General features: G+C 46.5%; 1 protein-coding gene across 4 annotated transcripts in view; it reads right to left on the bottom strand.

Moving 5' to 3' along the window:
• The window catches only part of LOC147729254 (uncharacterized), a 690,765-nt gene that overhangs the window by 653,221 nt on the left and 9,759 nt on the right, over positions 1–27,785 (bottom strand). For all 4 annotated transcript variants that reach the window (XM_086959552.1, XM_086959555.1, XM_086959553.1 and 1 more), the window contains exon 2: positions 2,665–2,722. In XM_086959552.1, coding sequence (XP_086815678.1) covers positions 2,665–2,709 — 45 coding nt within the window. In that variant the 5' untranslated portion in view covers positions 2,710–2,722. The remainder of the gene's footprint in view (positions 1–2,664; positions 2,723–27,785) is intronic.

Raw genomic sequence — 27,785 nt, 5'->3', positions numbered from 1 at the left:
ATGTATGTGTCTTGTAAAGCGCACTGCTGCCCTGAGGCGTCGTGGTGCTGTAGACCGCTGGGGAACCCGTCCTGGCTATCCCTGTGAGATGGTCCCTACTGGGAATCTCCAAGGTGAAACCAGGCATCCCCGGCGAATGTGGAGGGCCGTTGTAGAGATGAGGCAAGCTAATGCCCAGAGTGGCAGAGTGTGATCCCTGGTTAGAGTAGGCACCGAGGCGAGAATTATCGAGTCCGCTGACCATGGTCCACGACACTGCCGCATCGGGAATTGAACCCTGGTCCCGGGCCGTTCTCTGCTTCCGGGTCTGCCACCTCTAACCAGTGAGGCACACCACTCCACTGTGGCAAGGATAGTCGCATAGATTTTGACTTCAGTATTAATGAGATAGGGCTGTAGTACGAACATAGTTTTTTACATTTTATTTCCTAACTGTAACCTTTGGGAGTATGAGTGCACGAGTGTCTCACTGGGTCTGAGAGTAGGTGTGTGAGTGTTCATGAGGGGGTTTGAAAGTGCCTCAATGAGTGCGTGAGTCAATCAGTGAGTGAGTGTGTTAATCTGTGAGAGGGTCTGTGAGTGGCTGTGTGTGTGAGTGGGTGTGTAAGTGTCTATGTGGGTGTGTCAGTAGCTTTGTTAGTGACTCAGACACAAATGAACCGCACCTGCCCTTTTAGTCAATAAGAGTGAATAGTTTTGCACAAAATATCTACTCATACGAAGTTCTTTCTACTGGTTAATTACTAAATGCTCCCTCCTTGAGTAAATGGCCAGTACGTATTCTACACTACGACTGCGTAATGGAGCACGAGGAAATGTCACTTGTGACCTTCTGTGAGTTTTGGCAATGTGATTGTTCCTGGTGCGTTTTTATCCAGAAATTTGTGATAAAAAGAATCCTGCTATAAAGAAGATGGCGAGACTACAAATAGTTAACTTTGCACCAAACAAGGTCGTTCCTCTTTACATGAAGTGCTTCTTTGCCTTGTGGAGGTGTCTTCATATTCCTCTGTATCAAGAACTTCTCACCAAAATCGCTGGGAAATGTGCTGCGGGGAAGGGGGGACATGATAAGCTGCCTATCATCGGGGCAAAAGGCAGGAAGACCATTGGATACTACTTAGGTGTCACACAAAGACTAGCAGCCTGCGATAGCAGCCCTGTATGAATTTGGTGAGGAGTCCCTTGTGGTGGGACAATTTGGGCAGAATTTCAGGCCTTGGGCACCAGGGGTACCACTTACTAGGGGGTATTAGAGGGTACTAAAGGCATTGCCAATTGGTGGGAAACAATTGTACATTTTTAGCGAAAGAACACTATTCCTGGGGTACTGGTTGACACTTCTGTCAACATTGCAACATTACCAAGCAAAACGTGTGGGGGGATACTGCAACAAGAACCCAGCTTACTACACTTTGTAAGCCGTTTTTATAGAAGATCTGGCATATGGCGCCCCTCTCTTTAGAATCCCTCAGTTCGAATGGTTTAAGGACTTATGCTTTATTTCGAGAATCACAAGGAGACTGCCACGTCAGAGAGTTCCATCACTCTAACCGGTTATTCTACTGTGACTCAGAACTAAAAACACAATAGGTTTGTGTTGCAAAAGAAGACGAGTTGTAGCAGATTTGTAGAGTCTTCTTTATTGGTACCTTTAACCATCACAGGTTCCAGTCAACTGTGGAATGTTCAACAATAAATCACTAGGCACATACCAAATAGGGCAGGTAGAGGGGTGACGGAATATACCATTATATAAGATTATAACACACCTCCTTATACAAGGTTGACGAAAGGAAAGCAGGGTGGGAAGAGAAGAAGAGGAAGGGGCAGAGGAGAGGGAAGAAGGGAGGAAGAGCACAAGAAATATAAGCAGCTACACAGTGCAAAACAGAGATAACAGCAAGAACAAAGTCATTTAACACAATAGTCTCTAACCCACATCGGTGTAGATTTGGTTCACCGAGTTCTCCTGGGAGCAACATAATCCATGTTTTTCATTTATAGATTAAAGATTGAAAATAGTGCATTAAGGTTTTACACTGAACATAAATTTCAAGAGTGTTTGATTGATTCAGATGCTCCGTTCATCACCACACCCTTTTGTACCGCTTTTGGCCGCTATAAGTGTGGCAGGGTATGCTCAGACGTGAGTCCCTTGCTCACTTTGCCACTGGATTCAAGCAAGCCGGGCTAAAGACGGCTGGAATGCCAGAAACCGGTCCTCGGAAGCTTGTTTCCGGTCCAGGGAAGACATGGCTTGGCAGTTCAGGCTGGACTGTTCCCATGAGGCACAGGGTCAGACTGATTTGCATATAGCCATGTCTGAACTGGGGTGGAAGAGTGGGCTAAAGAACGGTGATGGATTAAACCCAGATCTTTTGACTGGGTGTGAGTGTTTGATTGATTCAGATGCTCCGTTCATCACCACCCCCTTTTGTACCATAAATTTCAAGACAGCACGTACCGCACATTTTTAGAAAGATAAAAGGTATGAATCAGTGTCTGCAATAAAACAAAATCTACACAGACACTTCCAGAGTGTGTATGCATTAAAAAACAAATACAAAAGTTCAGGTTTTGCACACGGTTTAGGTTAAAATATCAAAATAGTAGGAGAGAGATGCATTTGCTGTTCCCGTAAAATATGGTCCTCATACTTACTGCTGTTCCAGGACTTGACCCATCTGGAGAGATCCATTTCCACATGGCTGGAAGGTTACTATGAGAAAGAAGATCAGAAAAGCATCTGTATTTATCGATATTGACATTGGGCAATACAAAGAGTTCAAGAGCCCATTGAGAACTGCTAAATTTAGTACACACTTCAATCAGTGGTTCTCAAACTTTTTCGAACCCAGACACAAGTCTATTAGAACAGACTTTCACGACTCACCCAGCTTTCATGGACATGAGGCAGGTGATTTTTTTAATGGAACTAAATCATCAAGCGGTAGTGCCCTGCAATTTACAGCCAGCACATTTTCCGTTAACATGGTCACTAAATTCGCAGTCTTACAGTTGTATTGATAACATTGTAATGCACATAAATGAAAACGTGTGAGGAAATCGGGGGTCACCACCATGTGTCTTGATCAGTTTTTAAATTATTAAAATCTTTATTACCATCACACTTCAGAATTACAAAACAAATCTTCATTTTTGCTTTCCTAGCTGATGAATATCTACAGTTCATTTAAAGGAACGTAAATGCTGTTAACCTCATAGATGCTATTAAACATTCCTCCCCAGTGCTGCGCTGTCCATTGGAACTAGTGCTGAATGGACGTCCAATGGTCGTGCGCAGCACTGGGGAGGTAGTGCTGCCGTCGGCCAATGCACCGAGGCAGCACTTAAGGGGTTATACTATAAAACACTGACATTTTACATCCTTTCCTTTCACTTTATATTTCTGACTGCAGAGTAAGAGGAGTTTGTAAACGCCAATCGTCCTGTTAAAAAATGTAAGCAACAATTTGCCTGACATTTGTTGCAAAGCAAATGCAACAAGATAATTACAGAATTCAAAGGCTTCTTTATTGCTTGGACTTTAGCAACCACCAAAAATCGACAAGCGACCCACAACATTGGAAGCACTGCATTAGATAGCTGTGATACTCTAGTAACTGAAGACGCTGAATAGGGGACACTTGCTAATACTGTAAAAAACGCAGCAATGCTCTCACAGCCTATAGCATGGCGTTTCTATTAAATTGCCAATTCGCAAGATTTGTTGGCCTTGTACCCGAAATAAAAAGGTACATTAGTACATTTCAGTGAAATGCAAACTGTAATGAAGTATTAATTGCCAATTTTTGTTTTGCTCGTGATAATCCTTTCTGACTTTTTCTTTCTCGAGCCACAAAGCCAAGCCTGCTAGTGGCTGGAATTATAAGAGTAAACCCATATCTGCTGTTCTCAACAGGAAGATTTCCTTTTTTTTTTTAAGATATACTCTTGCATACTTTTTATGAATACCTTTTGCTCTAGGGACAAGGAAATTTTGTTTCAAGCTGGGACTCCCCTTTGAATTGTAATACACCTACAAACCAACCGGCTTTTGACTATTCACATTTTTTTCCACAGAACAGTCCCACCCTGGACAAAGTCAGATACTTACAATTGTTAAAAGCAAGAGTAAATTAGTGACCATATTGGGAGCAGGAAAGGCGCCCAGCAAAATTATGTGGTGAGTGAAGGAAACAGAGTTTCACTAAAGGAAAGGATTATGTTGCTCGTCACATATAGTGCTGTAGATTCACATGATATGCTACTCCCGATTCTAATGTTGGGCTCGTACATTTACAAATTGTTTTCCTTCAAAGAAGTCTTAAAAGTACTTGTTTTTCTTCGAAAGAATATTTGAAGTCACAAGGCTTGGGGACTACTCTAGTAGTAAAGAGACATGGCCACTGACTCCATTGTTAGATTGTTTTCTGAACATTGGGCGAGAGCATTACTATTCAAACTCTGAGAGGATGGAGTGGCCGGAAAAGAGTCAATAGCTGCTGGAATGCCACCACCTTTTGATTGCTTAAGTAGGATTTGCCAGAGACTACATTTAGGACCAACTAGGAAGGGTTGAACCAGAAGTGGCTTGAGGGGGTACTTAGTGGCGTTGACGGCAAACCCTAATTTGAGGAGGGGAAAATGTCAGGTTGGGTGTGGGCAAGGCAGTTTTGTTTACTTGTACTATTGATTTGCCAGTCAATGTATCTGTTGAGAGTTCTGAGATTGAGGAGTGACTTGAGGGAGCTGTCTGTTTTGGGGACAAGAAAGTACATAGAGTAGACGTCTCTGCCCCAGTGTTTAGGAGACATTGACCCTATGGCCCCTTTGAGAAGGAGCGTCTTGACCTTTTATTTTAGCAGGTCAGGGTGTTCTGAGCCGAGGGGGTGCATGTGCGGGGTAAGATTTTTGGGTAGTGTGTGGTGCTTCTGCCTCAACCCTTGCAGTGGTTATCCCAGAATGTGTCCCTTGTGTAACACATACCCCCCTGTGGGTGGCTTGTCTGCATGACTGCATTGGACGAGAGGAAGTAGCCTTGGACCTGCTCCTCGTCTCCTGACCCCGAAAGGCCAAAGGGACTTGAAGGGCAGCCATGGCCTTAGCAATATTGGTTTCCTTTTTCTAACATCACTTCAACCTGCAGACCAAAATAGGTACTCTCCATCGAAAGGTAAGTTGATGAGATGCTGGGTGGATATCTGGCTCGAAGCCCGACATTCACCGCTAAGAGTGGCGGCCCTGTGGCCGCTTTATCAGCAGAGTCTTACATGCATTGACTGGTAGCATTAGATACGACTTTCCCCCTTTCTACAATCATCCTCCCTCCTTGCGGTAAATCCTAGGCCTTCTCTTCTCATTTTGCCCTGTCGTAGCAAGACAGGAGGCCTACGAAATTTGCAATGTGCCAGTGTGTGGCGAAAGCTGCCCTATCGCCCGCCACATCAATGTGCTTACTCTCATAAGGAGTGGGGTATAACATGTGGCTTGGAATGCCGCTCTCTTGTGAACAGTGGAAACGATCAGAGTCTGTAGGGACATTTTTTTTATTTGCAGAGTTTTAAATAGCGCTGGCCCTAATACAGAGGGAATCTGATGTTGCAGGCTAAAACCTTTTCTCAATCCTGGGCGATACCACCCGGGTCTTGAAAATGTCTGAGGCAGATTTTATCATATTCTTTAGCATAGGGAAAAACTTGAGGGAGTAATCGGTCCTGAAAAGCGTCTCCACCAGGACGTAATGATGGATAAAACCGTGGTGTGCAGTGGCATCTCCTTGGGAGAGAGGGGGGTGAAGACCTTTAAAGACATGGTCATAGCCACATGTGAGCTCCACTAATATTTTTCCATGCATCTACTTTAGGGTTGGTTATACCAGTGCTCCATAGTCCTAATCAGTGTGTTTAAAAGACAGCTTTATCTGCTTTGTGGTTTCAAATGTGTTTGAAGAGTGTAACTGGCAGCCATTTTCGGATAGAAAATATGATCTGTTTAAGTGCACGAAATGCAGGCTTTTAGTGGCTTTAGAATTGGGCCTTTACCTGCAAGGCTGAACGGAACTAGAAAGAGGGATTGAGCCCATCTGTATCCAAGGAGATGCTGACTTCAGGGGCACCTCTTTTCCCCCCTGCACACCAATTTGTTCTTTAGGTATCACCCTTCAAACTTCTAACCAGTTTTGACCCATACCCTCACACCTGTTTGGAGGAAACCCCAAGGCACGCACCTTCATTTTGTAGCCTCAGCTACTCTGAGCTCTAAATAGCCCAGTGAGTAATAACAACGGAAGGTGGTAAGAACAGAGACATTTTACTATATAGTTTGAAACTTAAAACACTGCTCTTTTCCTCTACCAGTGACCATTAAAATTTAACTCTTGGTTTCTATGCAATTCGTACTTTTAAAGCTACTGATTTCTTTTCCCCATGACTGTGGAAACTTCTCTTCTGGTTTTCGCAGAAACTGTGCTTCCCTCCCCACATTTTTCTAAGCTAGAAAGACAAAATACGCACCCAAGCCTAACAAGAGGGTGTTTAAGAAACTATTTAATCTATGTAGGAAAGAGCCCTTTTTTGACATGGTCAGCCCCACGTTTTGCCTAGAAAATGAGGTGATTTCGATTGAAAGTGCACTGGGTACCTGATAACTAGGTCCCTAGTGTCAGAGCTCTTTCCCAAAACTGTACAATTGTTCCCCCAATTGGCAAAGCCTTTAGAACCCTCTGTAGGTCCCTAGTAAATGGCACCCAGGTACCTAGGGCCCGAGGTACTAAAGAGCACCCCTAAGGGCTACAGCACAAATCGTGCCACTCTGTAATGTACCCCTCACCAAGCCCAAGCAAGAGTGCGTCATTGCAGGCTCCATTTCGTGGTAAGCACAATAGGGAAAACACAACATGTCACACATCCCTGTGTGGCATGTCCCCTATCACTGCATGTCATATTTGTAAGTCACCCCTACAGCAGGCCAGACAGCCCTAAGGCATGAATATTACATGCGAGGGCATACCTGCACGAGCAGCTATGCCCCTGTGCTGTCAGTCCTATTATTGCCAGTACAAGTGACCAGGGAAGCCATTTTAACCCCTTCGATGCTTGTGACGGAACCATTCCGTCATCAGTCACGGTTGAGCTGTGCTGATGACGGAATGGTTCCGTCATGACCACACCCAGTTATGGAATGTCCAGCACCGGGGGGAAATCGGGGCAGCACGCAAGGTGTTAAAACCTATGCTAGACCGCTACCTGATGGCTTCACTGAAAATATCTTGTATTGGTAAACCCACACTGTGTTGGATTTACCAACAGAAACACTCAGAGGGCACCTTCGAGGAGATCCATGTAAAAAACTACCAGCCTTTGGTGTGCTTCCTGACTGGCTTCTGCCAGCCTGTCATCCGAGAGACTGTTCTGACCTACTAGGGTGAGAGCCTTTGCTCTCAGGAGACCGAGAACAAAAACATGTCAGAGAAAAGTGTGCAACACCCTCACCCACAGGATGACCTGTAGATTAGTCTCCTTGGGCCGGCGACTTCAAAGAAGCGGGCGCCTTTTAAATGAAAATCTGACTACCCACAATAGAGAGGAAGAACCCTCCCCTGTCCAGAGCCACCTTGGGACCTAGATATGCTGGAAAATTAGCTAGTCAGTTAGGCGTGCCACTGCCTGGCCCCTAGGGTGGGCTACAGTGAGGTGGACACGAATTTTCAAAAGGACCTATCTTTGTGATGGCATTAGTAGGAGTTCTGGGAAACGATTAAGCCCACTTCCCACAGCAAGTGGTCATATAGAGGGTCATATAGAGGGTGTAATCACCCCAAAGGTCAGTGGTCCATTGGCTACTACCCTACACTCCAGTTATGCCCCTAAATTCAGTATTTGGGAGAGCCCCTGGCACCACAGAGACAGATACTGATGAACAAAGAAGAGAGAGGACACCTAAGAGCCGCAAAAGCCGAGAAAGGTGAAGCAGCCGACCAGATACCAATACAACAGGCCTGTCTACATCCTTCATCAAAAACGGAGTCAAAGTCGACTCGTCCTGCAGCTGTGACTCTAGAAACTTGGGGGGACTGCCTGCCTTTGAAAAAGATTCTAGACTTCGCGTAAACTTATGACCTGTTCAAAAGAATCTCCAAAAGAGAAGACTCTGAGGCCTCCGGAACCACCAAAATTTGACAATGGAATCCACCAGTTCACCCATTGCCTCTTTCCCAAGTTGAAGTGGGCAACCGGTGCCAACAAGCTTCCCCAGCCCTCCAGAGCTTGAGTCCATTGTGGTTTTACCCATCCTGGACTCCCAATATCATCTGCAGCCTCTAAACATAGGCCCCCTCAACCACAACTTCTCCGGTAAGGAAAAACCTGACACCTAAGGACACCTCTACACCTATCGCCCGTTGGGCCTTGGAAAAGAGGACCAAAGGTTTTCACCTGTCAGGAATCATTGCAAGGCCTGAGCCCACTTGCTAGTATAGCCCACAGCAAGAGCCTGCAGCCTCCTATTACATTGACAGATCCTCATTGAAACGCATTGGGATTCAGGCTGATTTGCACCCTGCACCCGGACGCCCTCGTATCACTGGTGGCGTACAGTTGGTGCTGCCTTAGACCTTGCCCACCACTCACCTTAACTCCTGGAGATTGGTCCTGTCAGTCAATGTACCGTACCAGTTAGCAGAACTTGTTAATCCTGCTATAGGATAACATTACAGAACGCCATAAATTGCACTAAGACCTACTTTTTAAATTGAAAAAATGTATATTTAAAAACGTACTTACCTGAAAGATTTTTCTCGGATACCAAATCATATAATAAGGTACTTGGTATTTTCTATAAATTAGTGTGGAACATCTTCTTGAATCACGTTTTTACTTATTAATCAGTGTGTGAATTTTGCAACTGTCTGGCACTCCCTTGTGTAAAACTTAAGGCTCCTCGACCTCACTACCCCCTCAAAGAACACTGTGGGATTACATAGCAAGTCCCTGTCCACTTATAAGGGAACCATTGGACTCTTTAAATGGTACATCAACTTGCAGATATATCACAAAGAGCAAGCTTCCTGCAGTCCGTTTTTTGGTTTAAATTGTGTATGGAAATTGTATGTACCACTCGTTTTTGGCTAGTAATTTGTTTAAGAGTGCAAAAAGCAGTTTTGTATTGGCTTTAGAGTTGAGCCTTACCGTCAGGATTGAGCAGGAACTACAAAGTATGAATTGAGCATGTCTGTCTCGAAGGAGATACTGACTGCAGGAGCACCTCCCTGCATCACTACACTCCAGTTTGTGCTTACGTTCACATGCCCCTTATAAACGTTTTTTACTGGTTTTTGCATCTGTGTTCTGACTGGCTCCTAGGGCTTGGGTTTCAATTGAACCTAGAGCTTAGGGTTCGTGTTCAATTTGGCTGATAGGGCTAGGGTTCTGATTGGTCCTAGGTCTAGGGTTTTTACTAGATTTAGGGTTTGAGATTTGATTGGATGATACATCTAGGGTGCAAATTGGTTCCTACAGCTAGAGTTTCTATTGGACTTGGGGCCTGTGTTCTGATTGGCTGAGAGGACTAAGATTCTAACTGGTACCTAGGGTTATGGTTTCTATTGGGCTTAGTGTTGGAGATCTTCCCTCTCGCACCCAAGGCATATGGGGACTGGATGGCACCCATTTTCCATAGGCAGTATAGTGTGAAGTATATACAGTGCATATATTTAAATTGGATGAGAAGGTAGCGTGTAGACACTGCTGCACCCGGGGGCTGGCCATGGCTTCAGTCCAGTCATCGTTCAGGTCAGGTATGTACTCTAGCCATGCCGCTTTAGTCGTATGTAGAGTTGTACGGGCTTGGGTGGTCAATGTCTGGTATATCTGACAGTTCTTATGTAATCCCAAGTCCCCCATCATAAGGTAGCCCTGAAGGGGATAGAATTCATGCAAGGTGTCAAGTGAGTGAATTAGTGGAGCAAGTGTATGCCTAAGTCCTGTGTAACAGAAAATCAGTCTGTAATTGTTGGTACGATTTGAGAATGGTGCCCTGCATAACATCTCCCAGAGTAGAAACACCCAACAAATCCCACCTACAGAATCCTGATAGAGCCATGACAGGACGTAGATAAGTGCCATGCCACAAAGGAGTCGCATGTGTCAGGCGGCCTGCCACCTAATAGGTCGGACCGTATACCTCCATAGCCGAACCGCGGTTCTAAGGATGGAGGTAGGAAATCCAGGTACCCGTGACTTTATAGAATCTGTAGAATGGGGGGCACCCTCCATTGCCAATTGCTCAAGTGGAAAGGCAGGGTCTGTGGGCGAGTTATGCCACCATTCACAAATAATTAGTAGATGGGATGCTGCACACACATCCGCCACTGCAATGCCTCCACAGTAAGTAGAGCGTGTGCATGTACTCAGCCCCACTCGGACTACCCCGCTGTTCCATAGGAACTTATTATGTATAGCATTAGCTTGTGTGAACCATGTGCGTGGTAAGTCATATGGGAAGTTCTGTTACCTGTATAGAATTCGGGATGAGAGACCATTTTAATAACCGTTGAGTGCCTATATTGCGAGAGTGGAGTGTGAGACCATCTTGCCATCTCATCTGATAGACTGGCAATGAGAGGTCATCTCATAGATTGGCAATGAGAGGATTGCTGTTATGTGCCCACGAGAATTCAGACAGGGCGAAATGAAGATTACCAAGTATTTAAAACCTGAGGTCACGTGCAACAGCTGAGTCGCCCAGGCGCCGCTGCCCCTGCTGCCCCTGATCCTTGCACACTGGGAAAAGTACTGATTGAGGATTAGTATTGAGTCTGGCGGTCTCTCCGAACACTTGGAGGAACTGCAAGATTCAGGGTCCAGAGAACCAGGGGTCGGTCATGAAAAATAAAACATTGTCCGTGTAGAGCGGGATGAGGTCGGATTGGGACTGTAACCATTCGAAGCCTCGGATTAGAGGGTCCACTCGCACCCAGGCCGCCAAGTACTCCACGGCCAGGGCAAACAGTAGCTGAGACAGGGGACAGCCCTATCATGTACCGCGGCCGATAAGGAAGGGGGCCTACCGGTGTCCCGTGATCCAGACCAAAGCCGTTAGGTCCGTATAAAGTAGACGTACAAAGACTAGGAAGCGCGGGCCAAAGTTAATGGCGTCAATGAGTTGGAACAGATCCGTACAACTGAGGGAGTCAAACGCCTTGTCTATATCAGCCAACAAGGTAGCCACTGGACTACCCAGCTCCGGAGCTTAGCCGTAGCATTATGGAACTGTCGGATGCTGTGTAGAGTGGATCGGTGTGGCATGAAGCCAGATTGATCCGGGTGAAGCAAATCTTGGATGCAGGCACGGAGATGGTCTGCAAGGAATTTTCCCAGTAGTTTCGGCTCAAAATTGATAAAAGATTTGGGTTGGTACAACAATGGTTTATCTGGTGGACGACCAGGCTTCAGAAACAGAACAATCTCCGCATGTCGCCAGTCCTGGGGCAATACGTGTAGGTTGAGGGCATCATGTATCGCTGCCAGTAAGTGCAGGCCTAATGTGCTCATATGCGGCCTGAGGAATCCAGCTGGGAAACCATTAGGTCCAGTGGCCCGGCCCAGGCGTATATAGGCCAGTGCTGCATTGAGCTCATCCACTGTAATAGGGGCATCAAGGTGATCGGGCATATGCTCCGGGAGCCTACGAGGGGGGATGTCTGAGAAATTCAGCGATCCGGGCCTCCGATATCTGTTCCTGTTGTGTGTAAAGTGTAGTGAAGTACTGCACGAACTTCCTGGCCACCGCCTCGAGAGACAAGCACAGGGTTCCATCTACCCCTCGAAGTGTTGGAAAGTTTGCGGGAGACTATTCAGCCTGGCATTATCAGTGGAGCATTTTACTGGATTTGTCCCACCATTGATAGATCCGGTGTTGTGAAGCTAGCCAGATTTCCTAAGCTTCATTAGTCTGGTATTGCTGTATGCTCTGTTAGAACAGAAGGAGATTGCGCTGGAGGGATCAGCAAAAGTTAGTGACAAGCTAAGATTTTTAGCTCCTCTGGTGACTTTCCAGTGCGACCAACTGTGCTATGTGTTTTTCACCTGCACGGAAGCTTATATCTACCCTACGGATCGAAGGTTTTTAGGCTTCCCACAGAACAATCTTGGATGAGGCAGAGGCTGTGTTGGACGCAAGATGGTCCAGTACTGCCCGGGCCAGGGTATCATGATAATCTGAGTCACAAAGGTGCCATGGGGACATACGCCACCTGAAAGTGGGTTTGCGAGAGCTGATCCAGAAGTCCTGCCGCAGAAAGGAGACCACGGTCCCCACATCACCAATCTTAGCGTCAAGGACATTTCTTGCCTCCGTAATTGCCATCAGGAGCGTCGTGTGAATAGGTATCGAGCCACCTGTATCCCCCCATGGCTCCACTGGGGGTCGTAGTAGAGCGGTCTAGGAAGCTCTATTTGGAGCCCACATACCCCTGCTTGTCTTTGCTCATGATAGTCAGGGAGAGGGCTACCTGGTCTCTGGGCAACAAGGATCTCACGTCCAGGCGGTATGTTGGTTCATCCGGTCAAATCCATGGGATGTCACCACGAGCACCCCTCTTCACTCTCGTCAGGAAAAAGTACCGCAGACCACGCAGCACGGATTCTGGCTCGCCATTGACCACAGCTGCACTGAGCCTTGCCCGGCCTCCTCCGCAGCGCAAGGCGGCCAGCCAAGTAGGACACTAAACAGGACTAGACTAGCTGGACTCCCAGCCCGCCACCCGTTCCTATAGGGCCTGTGTGCCTCAGATGTGAGGTTTTCACTGGGGTGCTGCAAGACTATCGCCTCCTCACAGGGCCACATGGAGCTGCGCTCTCTCACTGAGCTTGATACGCACAGTCTAGGGGGTCAATCACATCGTTGGTCGCTGTATGGGCACCTGCATGTCTCCACCACGGATCTCAGCCAGGCCACTTGAAAGAGGAGTTGTAGCTGATGCGTGGGACCGGGAGGCACCTCGCGAGCCACATGGGGCCCGTCTTGCTTCTTTATCGCCCGGCTACCGCAGATGTGCAGATAGGGCGTTCGCTTTCCTCTCTCCTGAATATATTACTCCCCAATTTCATGTGAGGGGGGCCCTGGGGCACACTCCCACCGGGCAAGGACCTCGTACCCTGGAGCAGACGGATTCCGACTGGCATGTGTGAGCCTCAGCAAGGCTGTACTAGGCCAGGCGTCGCGTTGACGCGTGTCGCTCCTGGCTCCAGCATGGCACCGCTGGAGCATTCGTTGCACCAATTGGGCCCTAGGCCCATTGTGCCATATGGCGCAGGGTGGCCCAGCCCTGACGAGGGAGGCGCGTCGCTGAGTAAGTGCGGCTCAGAGTTAAAGGACATTACTGCACCTGCAACAGGAAAGGCCCGCTCCCACAACGGGCCCGCTGTACGTTGGAGCAAGTACAGGATTAGGGAGTCTTCCCAGCGGTGCCGATCTCACCTCACCTTCGTGAGTGCTCGATTAGCCCCCCCCCCCCCCCCGTCCTCCGGGCCTCACCCGATTCAGGGATGCGGGCGCTATGCGGGCACCAGCCTCGAGGAGGCCCAGTTCCTTGCCACACTCCGGTCATCTGTAGCTCACGACGCGCCAGAGCCGGCGCCTCTCTGCTCCGTCTGCTCCGTCTGTTCTTTCTGGCTTCCGGATTGGCCGATTTGCTCTGTGCGGTCAAGGATTTAGGCAGATTTTGCTAAAATGGTGGCGTGGACGGGCAGAGCCTAGTTAGGTTGCATCCGCCATGTTGGCTATCCAAGCCACGCCCCCCCAACCCCCATGTGCTCTCTTTTAAACTTAGTAAGATATGTCTACACCTGTTTGGCATATTTTACTTACCTGTAAGTCCACTGTACATTGGTATCCTGTGAGAAGCTGGCCTGGTATATGATGTACACTTACGTAAGAGGACACCTTGCACCAGTACAGACAACCCTTATGGTGATTTAAGAGGTCTTACACTACCGTAGAATGCTCTTCAAGTGGTAGCTGTGGGGAGTAGCTTTCAGGCATAGTCCAGAAGGAGTGTAAAGCAGCTTGTATTACCACATTGCAATCTTTTAGCATAGATTGAGTGAAAAAGAACCACACCAAATATTTTAAAAAATATGTATCTATTCTACAATCAAATCAAATCAAAAAATACTTTATTCGGTAGTTCATTTGATAAGAACACCATAAAAGTTCATAAAATACAATTTACAAAGTTGATCGTGTTTTAAGATCACAATTTTAGAATACTAAAAACAATTAGAATTCATTTAAAAAAGCAGATCTGATAAAAAGGAAGCAGCAAGATATATCATACAATTTATATTCATCTTAGAACCTAGAAATTTGTGGGCCTTCATTGTATCTCTCCTAATCAGATCAATTCATAGGTTGCGACGATGTTGAATACAAAATTTAAGAAAACGTACAATTGCTTTAGCATATTTTTCATTTTCTAAATATTGTAGTGCCAAGAATGCAGGACGGCATTGGCGAAGCCCCCAAAGTTTTAGGATGGGGAGTAACCAACGTCTACGAGGTTCTACAAAGAATTTACAGAATAGAATAGTATGTATGGTTGATTGTGTAGCTACCAAATCACATGGACAGCATGTCCGTGTGGACGCCCAGTCGTTTTGGGTTGGAAAGGAAACTAGCAAATGAAACATGTCAAACCTTAAGCGAGTTAGCAGCATTTTTTCATATTGGGTTAGATTATATAACAAATAGGGTTCAGATTCAAAAACAGTCTGCACTAGTATGGCTTTCTGAACAGATTATTTGTGGATCTCGGTTACTAGGCGTATCTGCCTCAGATGTGCAAGGCATTCTTTTTTTAGGTCCGCCTTAGAAATTTCATTTATCCTAGAAGGATTATCAAAATATTTCTTGTAGCCCAAGTCCTCAAGAATTGCTTTGACGTAAGTTAGCCATTTGATTTTTTTACACTGATCGAGACTCAGAGTGTCTTCAATGATGGATCTCGTTAAATGGCATTGATCTGTAACCCATATTCTACGCCACAGCATTACTGGCTGTAGTTTTATGATGTCTGTTATATAGTCTAGTCCCAATTCTATGTGACATGCGTATGTGGAGGTATTCCTTGGGACCGCGAGTAAATATCGTAAAAAGGAATTCTCAATTTTTTGAATAGCTTCAACATTTACATATCCCCATATTCCTGCCCCATATATTGCCGTGGATATGCATTTTGCATTATATATTTTTCTCATTACTTGTATTGGACGTTGGCCCAGTTTTTGTGAAAATGCTTTTAATGAGACAGTTTCCCTCAAGAAGGCAAGTTTCCTGGCATTAACCGCTGGGATCCACTTGAACTTCTCGTCTATTACTATCCCCAGGTATGGGTAGGTTGCCGTTCTATCTAGTGGTTCACCTTTTACAAACAACCTTCGGTGCTTCCCAGACCCCTTCCCGGCTTGCATAGTGTAAGTTTTCTTAACATTTAGCTTTAAGTTCAAGGTGGCCATGAACGTACAATATCTGTTTACTGCACATTGGAGTTCATTTGGGGTTCTTGCTAAAATGACAGCATCGTCGGCATATAATAATGCAGGTATTTGCCGACGAGCTATTGTAGGTAAATCTTTACTGCCTTGAAGCATCGCGGCTTCCAGTCCATTAGTGTAGACAGTGAATAGAAAGGGGGCCAGCACGCAGCCCTGTCTGACCCCCTTTTCCACCCTGAAGCTTCCTGTAAGTTCCCCCTTGGTCCCAAATCTTACCCTACCTGTAGTTCCTGTGTACATTTCACGCAGGAAATCAACAATCGCTGGGTCAACGCCCATTTTCAGCACTATATTCCATAATGCTGAATGAGCGACACAGTCAAACGCCGCTGATAGGTCGACGTAGACCATGTAAAGTGTGGACCCCTTAGCCTCCATGTATTTACCCGCTAGGAGGGAAAGGTTGAGTGCTTGGTCTACTGTTCCTAGGCCTTCACGGAAGCCGTATTGTATATCAGATATTACTCCCTGGTCAGTTGCCCACTCCTGAAGTCGATTGAGAAGGATCCGCCCTGCCATCTTCCTAAGCGAGTCCAGGAGGGAGATGGGCCTATAACAGGACGGAGTATTTCGATCCCCTTTCTTATAGATCGGGACCAATATTGATGACTTCCAAGAATCTAATAGCCCTACCTTTAGTGTTGCATATAAAACATTGGTCAGTATGGGGGACCAGAGATCTGGTAGATGTTTGAAAACATCAGCTGGGACCCCATCCGGACCAGGGGCTTTGCCAGTTTTTGAGTTTTTTAATGCCAGTTGAACCTCCTTGTGGGAGAATTGTAGGTTTATTGGGTATGTAACCTGCGTTAAAGGGACTGGGTGGTCAATGTCTATCAGGGTGTCTTTACTAAAAACTTTTGAAAAATAAGCCACCCATTCATCTTCGCTTATAGCGACGTCGATGGAGGGTGTTTCATTTTTATTTGTTAAAAACGGTGACCTTACTATGTGCCAGAACATTGCACTATCCTTCAACTCTGTGCTTTTGCTGAGGCGATTCCATAGATCGACTTTTAACTCTTGTTTTCTTAACCTGATCGCGACAGCGTACTCTTTCCTTAGTCTACCGATCTCAGCTCTGTCCCTCTTATCCTTATTCAAGGCCTCTTTTAGTTTTGTGTGTGCCTTTGTACATGCTGAATTAAACCAGCTGTTATTTTGATTTATTTCTGACTTTTGCTTAAAAGTCCTAGTTAACTCTTTATGTATATTTTTCAAAACGGCGTTAAAACTGTTAATGACCACCTTTGGTTGTAGATTCAGATCAAGACAGTTCCTAATTTCAGCACTACAATTTTTGACTATTTTATTAGTTGTGGCTTCCTTATCAATTTTCCCCCATTTAAGTGTATAACCGTTCATGGAACCAATTGTAAGTTCTTGTTGGGCTAGAACGGTCATTATGTTAATGGGTTTGTGTGGTATATTTTCCGCAAGGGATGCAACTATTGGAAAATGGTCACTCAGTGGGTTTTTTACTACTTCAAACAAATCGATAGCTGTCCCATTTAAGGGAGAAATTAGTATGTAATCTATCAGACTTGTTAATCCTCTTCCGTTAAACGTTGGCGAAAAGGGAGCAGGAGGATTTTTTTTTTCATTTAGAAAACCTAGCTGTAGTTCAGCCATGACCTCATTCATTTTCTCACCTTCAACGGTATGTGAGAAATGGGTTATGCTGATGTCCTCCTCGTCAGTAATGCCACATTTGGTATTTTTACTGTTCATACATAGGTGAAGATTGAAGTCTCCCCCCCAAATTATTATACATTAATTTTTTGCTTATTTTGTGGTTTGTTCTTGCAAAACTGTTGCAATCTCGGTGAGGGTATTCTACAATACTTTCTACTGTGATCAAGTATCTCCAACACAGAGATAAACACAATACACAGAAAACTTTAGTTAGAAATACAGTAAATAGCAGGAGCTACATAGTGGACCCCAGGGAGCGGAGGGGGGGGGAACAAACCATATATTAAGAAAGTGGTATAAGAACCACAACTCCAGTCAAGATGATGTCGAGAAGACGTAGGATCGATAGGGACCTACAGAACCATCCAAGGTAAGTAGATTGGTACCCTACGGAGAGTGTGTGCAGTGTGAGTACACGACTGTGTGCTCCGTACAATTCTATGTGCAATTCGCAGTTGGATTTTTAAAGATTAGGGACCCTTCCCTAAGGACCTTGAAGAAACCCAATGAGAGTAAGAAGGTTGGAGAGCCACCCCACCTGTGGATACCCTAGTACCCACATAACTTACACCAGGGACACCAGGTGCAGAGGAGTGAAGTGGTGTTGGAAACTGCCGAACCCAATGTAGGACTTCAAGAAAGTGCCACTGCTGGAAGAGGAGAAAGGGTAATTGTGAATCCAAACGTGGATTCTTGAAGAGGAGTACCTGAAAGCAGAGGTGACAGAGTCTATGACACTCTGGAGTGAACAGGAGACTTGGAAGATGAATGCTGTCCGGTGTCTGGTACTTCAGGAAAGATGAAGGTGACCTTGACTCTGCAGCTGTGAGGACCAGGCGACAATGAGGAAGCCCGGGACCCGGATACAAGCTTTCCCACGAAGTATGTCTAGTGCTGAGGGGGCCGGTGTCCGGCGGGAGCACCAACAAGCCATGCAGGAAGTCAAGAGGGTGCATGGTTGGGACCAGCAAGGTCCCGGAGACTCACCACAAGCAGGGGAGTCAGGGCATGAACCAAAAAAATAAAGGGAGCCCAAGGAAAAAAAAAGGTGCCCCTCAAATGGACCCACAGGCCAGAGGAACAGGAGTCACAATAAGACGTCGAGCAGCTCACCAAAAGGAGCAGGCCACGATGCCCATGAAGAGGTGTAGCTGAAGATCTTGGTAGAAGTAGTTGTCGGAGTTTGGGGCTACTAAGAGCCCTATGCACTTGTCGCAAAGTTGCCAACAAGCATTTGCACTTGCAAAAGTACACAATACACAGGGGTTCAGTTGATACAGCCCCCACAAGGGATTCTGGCCTCAAACTCATTGAGAGGGCAGGCCTCGAGAGACGTAGAATACCACGTACTGTGTTGTTGAACCCTTCGGAGTTCGCCGGAGCTCGGGAGCAGCAGACCGGGTAGCAGTGTTGAGGTGCCTGCGAATGACTCCTTCACTTCAAGGGAGATTCCTTAAGTGTCTTTGATGCTCCACATGCAGGCATGGATCCTGCATGGTGCATAGGCACAGACAATGCATCAGACTGAAAGGTAGACGTAGTCAGGAGCAAACGAAGTCCAGCGAAGTCCAGAGTGCCCAGACGGCAGACGTGCAGTGGTCTCAGTTCTGTATCTTATCCCATGACGAATCTAGGGACCTACACCGAGGTAATCCCTTAAGAACCCTAGGGAAAGGTAAGAAAGTTTTCAGGGGACCCTCCTAGGGGAGGGTCTGGACAGCGGGGTAGTTACTCCCATGTCCTTTGTGCAGTTTCACACCAGGGCGGGAGCTAACAGCTCCCAGAACTGGTTTGAACTGGACTATGTACAAAGACACCAAATGTGCACCTTATTCAGACTTTCAGGCGCTGGCAAGCGCACCAACCAGGTCCAAATACAATAAATCCTGTCTGAGTGTTGGTAATACCTCCCTGTGAAAGGATCCCTACGTTCCACCTTCCTCTGCTCGAGCTTGGCCCAGCAGCAGAAGGGCAAAATGTGCCTCTAATCGGCAGCAACCATTTTGTGCTGTCTGGAGCTAGAAAGGTTGGCAACTGGAACCCTGAGAGCCTAACGGAGGGCTCTGCCAGTGCTTGGTATCATACCTTCTACACAGTTTATGGTGTGGGAGTATGATTTCAACATGTTTGATACCAAACACGAACGGTTTAGATGCAGCCGTTTTCAAGATGGTCATCGCTTAAATACGCTCTATATAGTATATGGCTGCTTCACTGACAACCCAGGAGAATGGACTCCATTGCTGCAGGGGTGTCCTGCTCATGTAGGGGCATCCTCTCACTTCTAACTAAGCACCCTGCCTTCAGGATTGCAAAGGATTGCTACAGGGATGACATACGTTCTGAGTGCAGTGACCCTTCGCTATAGTAAACCTATATCTTTAGTAAGTGGTGCATACACCAACTTACACAAGCGGCAATGGCAGGCCTGTAGTTCTATTTTGCATGGTCTCTCATGGGTGGCATAAAACATGCATCAGCCTATGGGAGACCTCTGGGGTGCCTATGCCCTTGGTACATGGATACCATATAATAGGGACTGACAAGGCTACCCCAAGTATCCAATCTGGCATGTACCCAAGTACTGAATGTAACAATTTAGGGAGAAAGCCGATATAATGGGGTCCTGATTAGCAGGATCCCAGTCAGACTAGTCAAAAACAGCATCATATCAAGCAAAAAGTGGAGGTAAACAGAAAAAGCAGATACTACTTTCCTACATATCCCATATACCCAGGGCCTGTAAACTAAAATACACAGGTGGGCTTGCATCGCTGCTTACACCACCCACCGGAGTAGCCTTTCATACCTGTCTCAGGTCTCTGCCACTGCAGGCCCTGCGCGCCCAGTTAACTGCTGCACTGCGTGGCATGGTAAGTGGTTGCCAAGTCCAATCTCCCCTTTTACTATATACAAGTCACTCCTAAGGTAGGCTCTAGCTAGCCCATGGGCAGGGTGTGGTGTAGGGAAAAGGTAGGACATGTGCCTTAACTGTGTGACCTGTCCTGGTAGTGACAAACAGCCTATTAGGTTTCTCACTGCTGTGAGGCTGCCCTCTCATAGGTTTGCATTGGGATACCCTGATATGTGCTTCAGTGGTAACTCCTGACATGAGAGGGGTAGCATGTCCATGTTTGGTATGTTTAAAATAGTTGTCATAAATCCTGCTCATTAATATTTTAGAAATGCTACTTTTAGAAGTGGTCATTTCTATGTACTTATTTCTCTTTGTGCCTTGCCTGGATGTGTATTGATCGTCTGTTTCTGACTTACAGGAGAGAGGGGATGTGCATTCACTACAGCCAGTCCCAGGGGAGATTGGGGTGTGTCCTGCCTGTCTTGGGTTACTAAGCGCTATGCTGAATAGACCGTTGATGAATTTAGAGTAGCGGGTGGAGTCTTCCCTTTCACCTGAATAGGCCTGGTCTACATTTGGAGTGCTGAGAGGAGTAGCACCTGTACCTGAATTGGACTGTGCCTGCCTCCCACAATGCAGGAGCCACCCCCTGTGATGTGTCTGGGGCCTGGGCTGAAAATGTGAATGGGGTGTTGTGCACTTCAATACGGTTTGAAGGTCCCCATAGAACAAAGGCATTGGCACTACAAGTACAGGGGCAGTGACCCCATGATTTTTTAGAAAACACTATGCAGGACTTGGGGCCAGAGGATTGCTCTGCTGGCAGGGAACCGCCATAGGACTCCTTGCCTCGTTGTGCTGGCCTGTTGAAAAGAATGCCTCTGTGTCTGCCAGGATCCTGCGTGCTGGCCTGAGCATGCTTCCTGATGTGTGTGGGCCCCTGTGATTTCCCAGGGCCTGTGTTGCCCTATCACATTACCTTGGCGTGTAGTGAAGCGCTTTTGGTGGCCTTGTGTTAGCAGAGAGCATGTGGGAAGCTCTTTGCTGATGAGAAGCACTGTGTTCCCCACCCTACTAATGCAAAGCAGGAATGAAAGAACATAAAGAGGAAAGAAATGAATTAAACAGGAATGAAAGAACGAAAAGAGGAAAGAAGAAGGAAAATCGAAAAGAAATAGAAAATTGGAAAGAAAGAAAAAATGAAAATCGGAAATAAAGAAAGACAACAGGAATGAAAAAAAAGGCTGAATGAAAGAAAAGAAGGAAGGGGAAAGAAAGAACGAAAGAAAGGTACAAGATAGCGAGAAAGAAGGAATAAAAAATTGTTACAAGTCCTACCAATTCATTTCGGAGCGTCCTCAATTATCTGAGAAAGGCAGATAAACAAACGACTTTTCGAAAAGGAATTTACAACAGCATTGACAGGAGACAGGAACTGCTAAAGCGTGTAATGTGGTCACAGCTGACACCAGGTATAAAGAGTACTTCTGTCACAGACTCTCAATACTAAGGCAACAGCAAAGTAAAAAATTAAAAACAAAAACATACACAAACAAGCATTGGCATAGCCACTAGGTCTCGCCTTTGGGACCTTATAAGTGTTTAGCCATGCAACAGTTGATGTTGTTGCACCAAGGATATTGTGCTGGATAACTAAAAACGTATAAGGTCCCAAAGGCGAGACATATTGGCTATGCCAATGCTTGTTGCTGTTCCTATATGCGCTGCATTGTGCAGCACACATAAAATTACAAATCGCTATTGGTGATTGTTTATGTGTAGGAAGGGACACCTACCTGCACATGAACAATCATTCCCTGCAATGCAGGCACCCTTGCACTATGGTGTAAGGTGCCTGCGTTGGCGCTAGGCAGCTAGATTTAGTGCCGGTGCGAGGGAAACGCAGGGTGCGCCACATTCTTGTAAATACAGCGCATCCCTGCATTTTTAAACTGACGGAGCACTGCGTTATTATTTTGCAGCTACACCTCACTCCACAGATTTATTGTAAATATGCCCCTATATTTCTTTACTAACGTAGCTATAGAGGTAACTTCAGAAGTAATTTTAATTGGATAAAGAACTACAGGGGACGGTAACGCAGCTGTGATTATTTGCATGTGGAAAAGTACTACTGCTGGTGGTAGTAACTGTAGGATCAGTGAGGTGGCAGCTTGTCAGCTTTTTTTAAACAAACTGTAGACGAAGTTCTGGTCATTTCTGAAGTTCGGCTGCTAGAAGCAGACACGTGTGGCCATGCGCTGTAGGACACTGCACGACTGCAGTAGTTACAACTGCAGGACAGCAGTGTGCACAGCCTGCACCAGTTTCTACATATAGATTCTATATGGCAGACGTTGGGCACGCCCAGAACAGCGTTATGGTACGTTCAAGGCAGGTCAATGCAACCAAGGTGATTTCTAACAGAGCAGTAACGTTTTGGGGATTCGCAATGTATGGCATATATGTTTCCCGCGTGCATCTGGGCACCACTGCATAAACACAAATGTGTGACGTGTCAGTCGTGCAGAAAGTGTGGGGATTGGGTACCAGTCTTTCTAGAGTCTACAGGAACAAGGTCGAAAGGGGTGCTGTCCTACGGGGAAAAGACCCCTGACTGCGAAAGACTAACGAGGCAGAGTTCTAGAGTCTCGACGCCCCTTTGTCAGGGGCTACGTGATGTCAGCCCCCTACAAGGACAGCGATGCAGTAATGGCCTTCACCCTGTGGTAAGGAGCCAAGCCCTGTGCTCTGTTCAGTACATCAGAGGGGTCACATCAACACTGCTTACCTCGTGACGGCCTCACTATACCCTGCGGGCACACCAGGATCGACAAACCCTAGTAATTAAGGACTAAAGAAAGATGCCCCAATAGTGTGAGCTGGCACCGCTATCAGGCATTAGCATTTATGCATTCTGAGAGACAAGACAAAGAGCTATGAGGCCTACCCGTGATCCAAGTCTGGAAAAAAATCCAGTCGAATTGAGAATTCATTCATGTGGTGGCTGTGTTCTACAATTATGTACATATTTGGACAGAAAACGGTGTTGGAACAGGGACGGACAGCAATCAGCAAGCAATCCAGAATATGCTAAGAACGTTGCATTTATGGAGTCCTTTCCTTTGCAATTGTGCTGTGAATACCACCTGTCATTACCACTGGGTAATGTTAATAAAAAAAGCTGGTATTCACAGCACTTAAACAAACGTTCTCATTAGGTTTGCCTGCCGATTGGTGTCCGTCCCTGTTCCAACACCATTTTCTGTCCAAACATTTACATAATTGTAGCTGAGGCCACCACATAAGCACTGATGAAACTGGCCAAGCACACGAGGAATTTGTGAAAACCTGTGCCCGAGAGGTTTTCAGAACTGGACAATGTCCATATATATTGCTTCTCAGTAGCCAATGACAAGTGCAGAGACATTGATATAACTCCTGCTCTGACGAATTTCATCTGAATCACGGTCTCTAAAGAAAGGAGGGTAGGATAGTTGTAAATTGTGTGCGTATATTTATATGCGTCCAATATACACAGGCAATTTATAAATATATTACCCGCCTTTCTTCCAAGACATTGATTCATATGAAATCAGAGCAGGCGTTATGTCTATGTCTCTGCACTTGTGCACTTGCTGTGGCTATTGACAAGCAGAAAAACATGTTTTCAAGGAAAGCGTAGGAAAGATTCTGCACCACTTAGCTGCAAGACAACAGTAAGTTGTGAAGTAGTAGTATCTATTGTTTACACTGCCTGGACATTATAAAACTGTGATGTTAAGGGGCATAATAAAGTAATGCATTACTTCTAGTATGTAGGGGTAGGAGTGGGATTAATGGTAGTGGTTGGGGTGGGAGGATCACCAGAAGCTGTGGTATGGGACAGACAGGTGGGATTTAATTATAGAGTAAAACCAAACATGCCATACATTAGCAGCGTCTGCCCTTTGCTGCCACGGAAATGGGCAAAGTAGTGAGGGCTGGTAATCTTTTCCTGCCGCCAAAACGTAAATTCTTCCTATTTTGGAAATAGACTTCCACTTTTAGTAGACAAATGTGGGAATACTTTTCAATTCGCATTTTACTGCCCCTCTCCTTTACCCCCTCTTCTAACGCATGTCAATGGGTATATTTAATATTCCTTCATACTTTAGTATATCACCCTTTCCCCCCTCCGATCCCAAACAGTGGTACGCACGATACTTTTGTCAGATGCGTGCATTTATTTCACAAGTGTGCCTGGCTGTGGACACTTCTGTAAGCACAACGCCCAACTCAGTAATTAAATGTCTGAGTACCTGTTTGCATGTAAGCAACCAGAAATCGCCACAGAGATTCACTGAGGTAAAGAAAAGTCCTGCTAACCTGCGCTCTGTTTTCTTGTGCTGATGCGCCCTGATTTTCAAAAACACGGCAACCCAAAGGGGCGGAGTCAGCCGAGTTTACATTTAAAGTTGTACTTGATTAGAATGACCCCACTCTGGCCATGAAGGCCTCGGGCTGCGGAACTCACATGCAAAATCTGAGGGTGTGGTGGTGGGGGTTCCAGTGCCATAAAATGACAATAGCCATTGCTGTCTGTAGGAAGGTGGATATCCGACTATGGTTACCCCCAACTTTTTGCCTAGTGTTTAGCTGGTTTTCGACTTAGTTGGCCTGGGATCCTGCTATTCAGGACCCCAGGCTTCCTGCTCTCTCTGTTAAAATGGACTCCATGTACCTTGGGTACATATCTAATTCGTATTGGGTCACTCTTATAAGTCCTTGTACAGTGTACCATAGGTAACCAGGGCATAAGTGCACCCAACGCCTACCAGGGGCTGCAGCATGTATTATGCCACCCCTGGCTGGCCATCCAAAACTGACACAACTGGCTGATCAATCAGCTGGGGCAAGGTGGTGTAATCACCCTTTGCTTTAGTTATAGTATACCTATATCTAAACCTAAAATGGACACATATACTCCTATAAGTCACTCCTATGGCAGGCCTTAACAATCCTGGAGGCAGAGTGCTAGGAATTATGTGAGATGGTGCTCTAGCATGAGCTGAGCCTGTCTGCAGCTTTCGGAACCAAGTCCTTTAGCTGTTTCCATGATAACGCTATACCATATACTCTTAAGTGCATTATAATCCTCGCGGTTATTGCCAACTTTGGCATAGCATTATCAAAACATGTCGAGTAAGGTGTCATACGAATTGGAAGACTACCGCCTCGCCAGTTCTGGCGACGGGGGTAGCATTCCACCCTTCTAGAGGGACATGACATGTATGTAACTGTGGACCCGGGTTAAAGTTAACTCGAGCCTCAGCATCACAAAATGGATGCTGCCACCACAGACACAAGTCTGACCTCCTGCTGCTGGGAGTCCTTCCAGCGAGGGAGGCCTGGACAAAGGGTTTCCTGCCTTGGGAGATGCTAACACCACCCCAGACAGGATTTTGTGTATTAGGTAGTACAGGCCTGAAAGGAATGAGATATGCTTAGGGCACACAAGGTGCCCTGTGCATACACCGGTTCAAACCAGTTGCTGGGGCACTCCAGCCCCAGCTCTGGCGCGAAACCGGAAAAAGTATAGGGGTTGTACCCACCCCCCTTCCTGGTCCCACCCATAGGAGGGACCTAGTCATAGTACAGCCCCCTTTAGGAGTATAAAGGTAGGAGCTGGTCCCATTCCAAATTAGATTAATCCTGATTTGAAACTCTACAAGAAGAAACTTTGGACTTCGACGTTCTGCTCCACAGAAGACTGAAGAAATCTCCCTTGTGGCCAAGGAGTGACCACCCTGCATCTGCAGGCACCATCAAGCATTCCACCGGTTCACTTTGTTGTCTTGTCTGGTGGATCCAGACTACAGAGCCCGACGAGACCCGGACTTCCAGACCTCTCCGACCTCTACAGCACAGCTGAGATCCGTGGTGCGACGAGACACATGGGACCGGCCATCTTGGAGAAACTGCACTCCGCTTCCAGCACGACTTCAGAGGCATCCTCGACGAAGTGCTTTGGGGATTGAGAAGCCCCAGCCCAGAGCAGCTCCTGCACAGTAGATCAGCCCTCCAACATCCACGAGATCGGCGTAGGGCCCTTTAGCTTGATTGCTGCTCGACGCGTTGTCTGGTCACTTGCCGGCTGGCTAGTGGGCTCCTAGATGGCGATCCACGACATCAACACCGCTGGTCTGGTTGCTCCAGACTGGCCCTTGCTACTCTGCAAAGGAGAAGCACCCCGGACCCTCCTGGTCCACACCAGACGCCTTTTCCACTCACCGCGTGGGTTGCCTTTGCCAAGGCCTGTTGACGCCGGAACTAACACCGCCGACAGCGAGAGCCTGCGTGGGACAGCTCGTGCCTCCATCCTGGTCGTCCAAGACACCTCCTGGTCCACGTGGATGCAGAGTCAAGCGTCCACTCTTCACCTGATCGCGATGACAGCATCTGGTTCATTCCTGGTTCCACTCCAGTCACTGGCTAGTGACTGTGAACATTGTCCCCTCTGCTTTCAGGCCTTCATCTTCCTCGATCCACCCTTAGGTCGCTCCGGACATCTTACTTCTGGCCGCCTGCAGCATCTTTTCTTCCAGGCTCCATAGACTTCAACGCGGAAACCCAACACACTTTGACACCTATGCACCCGCAGCCCGTGGGTGAGGTAACAAGAGCATTTCGGTGCTCAAGACTAGATTAACTCTCCTAGTGTCCAGATTTCAAGTCGTTTTAGTCCTAGCTAGTCGGAACTGTCTAATACTTACCTTTTCGTAATTTGTACTGTCCATTGACTTTGTTACGCATCTCGCGTGTGAGTTCACTCTGCACACGCGTTCCATGGTCCTCCTGCTACTTACCTACGGTTAGGGTAGTGTAGTCCCAGCGTACCTACAGCCTCTGGACAGCTCCTTTCCTTCCATCGATTTCCTGATACCACTTGTTTAGTATATGGTTTGTTGCACCCTTAGGGCAACATTGTAACTTGTGCAACTTAATGTATTTTTCTTAAGAGTCTTGTCATGTGCTTAGCCTTCTGACCTCATAAAGAGTTCAGAGGTGTTTGTTAGTTAACAAATATCTTGTTTATTTTCATAATTACCAGTGTGGTGTCCTTTCATTTGGTATTCAAGGGGTTAAATGTTGTAAAACAGCTGGCTTCACATGCCAAAAGAGTTTAGCCTAAGACTGCTTTGTCCATGCTACCATTAGGATAGCTGGTCTATAAGGTTGACTTACAACCAATCACCATAAGGGTTGTTTGGACTGATACAAGGTGATCACTAGAACTAGTGAGCATTTTATATCGGGCCAACTTCTCACACTGTTGGCCAAGCAGCCTTTAAAAAGGCCATATTGTGTGTTTTATCCTTGTCGGTTTTGGAAGTGGATGTCTTTGTTTATTAGGGGAGGCTGGCATTGGAGGAGAAAAATTAGGCCGTGGCCTCTCATTGTTGTGATTACAGTTGGAGTCAATAAAGGGGGCCGAGCGCACGTGCTTGTGGCCCATTAACCAGCCCACTATCCTGGTGTCCGTGTCTCCATCATTTACATAATGCAGGCCCAGGGCCTAACATTACAATGGAGACGAGGCGGGTCTTTCCCGCTTGTGCTGCCACTGTTCGCCGGTAGATAAAGGGGGGAGAGAGCTGCCCGTGCAGATGGCACCCCCTGGGAACAGCGCCAGC

The sequence above is a fragment of the Lissotriton vulgaris genome, chromosome 2_2 (genome assembly GCF_964263255.1).
Source record: "Lissotriton vulgaris chromosome 2_2, aLisVul1.2, whole genome shotgun sequence".
Classification (NCBI taxonomy): domain Eukaryota; kingdom Metazoa; phylum Chordata; class Amphibia; order Caudata; family Salamandridae; genus Lissotriton; species Lissotriton vulgaris.
The sequence above is the reverse complement of the archived record's forward strand: the minus strand, read 5'-3'. Positions and strand labels throughout refer to the sequence as shown.